Below are 5,586 nucleotides of genomic sequence, written 5' to 3' on the forward strand. Positions count from 1 at the left end.
GTTACAGACGCGTGGGCAGGAAGATTGGGCCAAAAAGGAAACCCCAACCCCCCGCCATCAGACGCCTCCCTCACCGCTCTTTGCTGGGCCCGGGAATTCCCATCCTTTTGTAGATTCTGCACAGGGCCGCCAAACAGTAAAGTGGGTGCGGGGTAACACGGGAGAAGGAAGCGAGACAAGGGCAAATGCCCAGGCAGGATGCCCCACCACCCTGTTCCAGGCCACTCCACCCCGCGTCCAAGCGCCTGCCCCGAAGCTTGGCATCACGTCACGTTTTTACTGCCTTCACGTGGGCCGCGGGCCTGCTGGGATCCGACAGAAAGGGGAAAGTTTGCAAGAGGCTTTAAAGTGATCCCGAGGAGCGTCTGCCTAAGGCGTCAGGGTGTTGCCCGTGTCACCCCTGCTGCGGTTCCGGACCCCTGCACTCGAGACCCGCCTGGAGGGCGCTGCCCAAGTCACAAGTGCCTACTCAACCCCAACTTTTGAGAGCCGCACTCCCAGTGCCGCCGTGGGACTCGGGAACAGAGTCCATCAAAAAGCTCCTACTTCCCCCTAAAAAGCACCCCCGAGAGGCTCCCAGGGAAGGGAGCCCTTACAGCCCCCCAGGAGGTGCCCGTCCGCAATCTTATATGCAGACCTGGAGTGGCCTCGTCTCCAGAGGCGAAATTAGCAGCACCCTTAAACTTGACTTTCAGGTCGGGGTGGGGAAGAGGTAGGAGGCTTACTGGAGGTGCGGGAGCTACTCCTACGCCCCCACCGCCGCCATCTCCAAGGTGCTCAGGGCTCTGAGCGGATTGTTCGCAGGAGGAACCCGTCCGGGCCAGGACCCGGTGCTCGGCGGGACGTAGGAGCAGCCGCGTAGTGGCCAGGACTCCTAGGCCCGCGGGAATTTCTCTCGCGGCACAGAGGTCGGCCCAGCCCCGGGCCACCGGCATCTCCCCTCCCGCCCCTGGGCCTGCAGACCTGGGGGTTACGCTGCACACAGCAACCGCCCGGGAGCGCAAAGTCTGCGCGCAGCGTGGGAGGCGCGGGCGCGAGGGGGGCGGGTCGGGCCTGTGTTTTTCCTTTATAGAATATTTCGACTTGACTTCGAAGTTTTCTGATAGGCGCTTCTGCCTAGGGGCCGGAGCCTCCCACAGCCGCTGCTTCCCCTCCTTCCTCCCCGCCCCCGCGAGCCGAGCAAGCTTAAGCCTCTGCCCGGGCCTGGCCGCCCGCTAGGTACCCCCGGCCGAGGCCCTGGTACCCGGAGCGCCACGCCGCCCTCCCCGCCCCGGTCGCGGCGCTCCGCTGGGGGTGCTTCTCCCCGGAGCTAAACTCGCCGGCCGGGCGCACTGCAAGGAGACACCCGCTGCCTCCCGAGGAACTCCTAATACCATCCATACAGCTTTAATGCGTTTATAATTCGATAAGTGATTTCAATTTGAAATTGTTAGTAACTAATTTTATGGGTAATTTTTCCACATCAAATATTTAAGCATCAGATTAAGGGAGCCAGTTCCGACACAGGATAATAAGGGGGTTTCCCCCCACCCCCGCGCCTCCGCCTCCCTCCGTTTCCTACCGAGTCGTTTTTCCAAATCCCCAAAAGATGGCAGTCGAAGCCGACATTCTTCTTTTCCTGCGGCTCTGCGAAGGGAGGGGGAGACAGAGGGGAGGTAGAGGGAAGAAGGGAGGCAGAGAGGAGGGACAGAGAGAGAAGAAAAGGAGAGGGGGAAACTAGACGTCGCCTGGGCTTTTCAGACTGATTCTTTCACACGTTTCTAACACAAGTAAGAAGCAGTGGTGAATTTCCTGGAAATGTCCTAGCAGAAAACAAAACCAAAAAACGTGCCTCGCGGGCTCAGGGGAGGGGATGTGAGAAACTCAGCACTTTCAAATTAAACCCTCAATTCAGAGCAGAAGCGGGAGAGTGGAGGCCGGGGGAGGGACAGACTGGCTTTTTGATATTTCTTCGTGTTTTCATATTATATGCAAATACTACATCCAAGCAACTTGTTTCCTGGAAGACAGGACCCTGCAAATCACTTTAATGGGGGCAGAAGAGGTAGGCGTGGGGAAGGTGGGCTGGGGGGCGACTGCTGTGGGAGGAGGAAGGCCGGGGCCGGCAGCGGATGAATTGCAGACCAGTTGCCAAAACTTTTTTTTTTTCCTGCGGCTGCCTTTGCCGCTGCCTTTGCTTTGAATGTGGGTAACTAGGAAACAGCAAGCCGTCTGAGAAGACGGAATTTCCAACGTGTAAAATGTTCTTAACGGAACCATTGAGCGAGTGCAATAAGGCGTGAGGGGGAACTAATCTTCCCATTTAAATGTTTGTGGCAATTTTATCTAAATGAATTTTAATGCTAAACGAGGGTAATTCCCCATTTGTAGCGCGTTTACTTCTCTTTCCTGTGCTTCTAAAGCAGTCGAACATCATGCAATGAACAATAACAATAAAAATACTGTCAAGGCATATTATTCATTTTGAATGTGTTATAATTACAGCTGATTAAATGATAGGGTAAAATATTTTTAATCTTTTTGAAAAATATTTAAATCATATTAAAAAGTCTCATTCAACTAACGCCCCCCTCCCCAAATAAAAATAAAAAGCAGGTACACTTGTGGGCCCTTGTTTAGAAGAGGGCGTTTTGTTTTTGCCTTTTAAGAAACATCAAAAACACGGTCAGCACCTCTATTATTTCCCTCTTTCTGATAAGTGTCCTTAATAACCACCGAGCTGGCCCTGAAATTTACATGAGGAAAAGCTAAAATAGCATTAAGGGAGGTGGGGTTGTTGAGGCAGGGGGAGACACGACCTGCCGAGAACAACGCTCTCACAAAACCGTCACACAGAACGGGGGAACACAAGGAAAAAAAGAGTCTGTTTTATTTTTTCTAATTCACTGGACACTAAGGAACCTGATTCCTCATACTCTCAATATTCCCTAATTCTTCTTCACTTGTACCTTCTCCTAGTCTCTGCCCGCCTCTCTCTCTGTGTCTCTCTCTGTTTCTCTCCCTCCCTCTCTCTCCGCCCCTCCCCCTTTTTCTGGTCCTCCCTCCCATCCGTCTAGAGCTTCCTCTAGAATAAAGGCTGAAAATAACCAACCCAGGCCTGTACTGGGGAGGGGGGGCCAAGTGGATGGTTAGTTTATAAAGTTTATTATTAATTTCTCAAGTAAATAAATGGTTGTTAACTGCTAGTAACCACCTATCAAAAGAGAATTAGTTCACCAGTATGGGCTATTTATGTCGACGAAGAATGCCACTGGGTCCAAACGGGAAATTTAAACATCCCATATATGGGGAGAGGGCGGGGGCGGGGTGGGGCGGAGGGCGCAGCGCGGAGGCTGCAGACGGTTGAGCCTCGCTGGCTTTCCGAGGCCCCCGCGTGTTTAGAAACAAGGCCTCATAAACAAAAGGTGAGAGTGCGCGCTGCTGCTCCAGCAGGTGAGTCAGTCAATCACACGTCACCTAGTAAACCCAACCCACAGCTGGTTTCTCTTTTCTAAAAGAAAATAGAATTGTTCAGGGCGGGTTTATAGAGTGACAGGGGCCTGAAAGTCAGGCTTGAGTTTAAGGCGCTCTCTTTGGACCCATCCTTTGTTTACAAAGCAATCACAACTCAAAGGCTGATTTTATAAAACGAATTTGCCTTAATTAAAATATTTGTATGTTTTCCTTAGCTTCGGGAAGCACTTTTTATAGCAGCAATTTTATTTAAATAAAATTATAAGCTATTCCAGCTTAAACATGTTATTTTGTGCCATTTAGCTGGCTGCCATGCAGAAATTCTGTACAGCTGTTCTGGAAAATTGGTTAATAACCAGTTTTATCCAAAGAGAACATAGAACATATTTATAAAAATTAGATTTTGAAGTCTGGTCTCTTCACATAATGTCCTAATAAACATATACGGCTCATCTTAGGTAACATCCTTAGTAAAAGACTTCACTCTGTACTGAGATTCGCCATTATGTGCAAGAATAATTTCACTGATATAATTCTGCTGGCTGTAATCTGAGTCTACAGTTAGTCTAGTGCCCTTTGGCCTTAAATTTGCTGATATTAGTTCAGGTAAGTCAGCTTATAGCAATCAGTAACTATTAAATAATTTACTTTGTGATTAAAATTTTCAAATATGTATTTGTCTTAGGGGGCTAAAACTAGTTTTTCTATTTCTTGCATTAATCATTAAAAATTTGGGGGGCCAGTCAACAAATTTTTCAAGCAGTGGAGTCAGCATGACAAAAATAATCTTGTTTTTATTTTAGATTCAGATTTCATTACTGCACTCAAATGACTACAACTGGGCTTGGCGTTATTATACAATCCAAACTGTTTCATCAGAAACGCTAAGACTCAGTGTGCAATGATTGTTATTAATAATTAGCTCCTTGGTTTCTTGATAGAAAAAGGCTATCAACAAGCATTTGTTTATCCACAACAAAAAGTATAATTAGCTTATCCCACTTAGTAAATCTCGTATGCATGCCAACTCATACCAAACTGCTACTTTTACAAAAAAAATTGCAATAATACAGTTCATTTTTCCAGTCCTTTTTGCACAAAATTTATTTACAATGTCTACATAAATGCTCCAAGGTGGGACTATGGAAAAATACACACATGACCGATGCTTTGCTCAGAAATAAAGTCAACATATTAAAAATAAATCTTCAGTCTATGTTTTTGAGCTGCATAAAACGGAAGTGATGTATAAGGTGGTGGTTGTTGCATGGGGACAATGATGCTTGATGTGACAATTAGGCTTCTAAACACACGGCCTTTTGGTTTCCATGCCTCCTCCTACCAGTCTCCTTAAGACACTGCCTGCAACAGCTGATTAATCATTGTTGATGACTGCAGTTTTTCCCATCCTTCCCGATTTACATCTGTTCAGGCCAATTCAAATATGGTGAGTAAATGAATTAGACATGCAAATTCAAGCCCCAGGCTAGAGAGAGGGAGAGAGAGGAAGAGAGAGGAAGAGAGAGCGCGCGCATGGCTGAAATCCTAGGCGAGAAGAAAGATTCTTCCGCCTGATAGTTATTTTAATGCTCTAAAAATCCTGCAAATCAGACCTTCCTGTCCCTTGCAGGATAACTGTAAGGCTTTTTAATGTAAGGAGGCTTCTGGAGGAAGTGAAGAGCTATGGAAACAACACACATAGTGTGGAAAAATTTCACATTTTTTTTAAAAAATCTATAAGAAACAACGTAATATGGATAACAGTATAATAGCATTTACAATATTTCACTCTTTGTTCTCTTAATGTCTTATATAGTTATTTAGCATGTCCCCCAAATTGACTTCGGTTGGTATTTCCTGCTTTTTAAGAGTCCCTATGAAGAATTAGGGATGCTCCTTGGTCCAAAGTAGATGCCAAGAATGGAACTCCACAGTCATTGCAGAAAAAAACATGATTTGAAATCAGTCACCATTGCAGACAATGCATATTCCCTTAAGCTACTGAGCATGAATGTCCATGACTTGTCCACTCATTGTTGGGTCTCCTGTATTAAGAACCGTGGGGCTTGATGCTGACATTGGCATTCCAGGGTGGGGCGGTCCTCCATGCATCATCACTGTTGGGTGGTGAGG

The 5,586-nt window shown here is 47.1% G+C and overlaps 1 protein-coding gene across 1 annotated transcript in view; it reads right to left on the reverse strand.

The window, feature by feature from the left end:
• Positions 1–4,526: 4,526 nt before the first annotated feature.
• Positions 4,527–5,586, reverse strand: part of MEIS1 (Meis homeobox 1) — a 127,622-nt gene continuing 126,562 nt past the window's right edge. Inside the window, exon 12 of the mRNA XM_036920731.2 lies at positions 4,527–5,586. This exon is cut by the window's right edge and continues 149 nt beyond it. Within this exon, the coding sequence (XP_036776626.1) occupies positions 5,452–5,586 (135 nt within the window). The 3' untranslated portion in view covers positions 4,527–5,451.

This window comes from Manis pentadactyla, chromosome 2, assembly GCF_030020395.1.
Source record: "Manis pentadactyla isolate mManPen7 chromosome 2, mManPen7.hap1, whole genome shotgun sequence".
NCBI lineage: Eukaryota > Metazoa > Chordata > Mammalia > Pholidota > Manidae > Manis > Manis pentadactyla.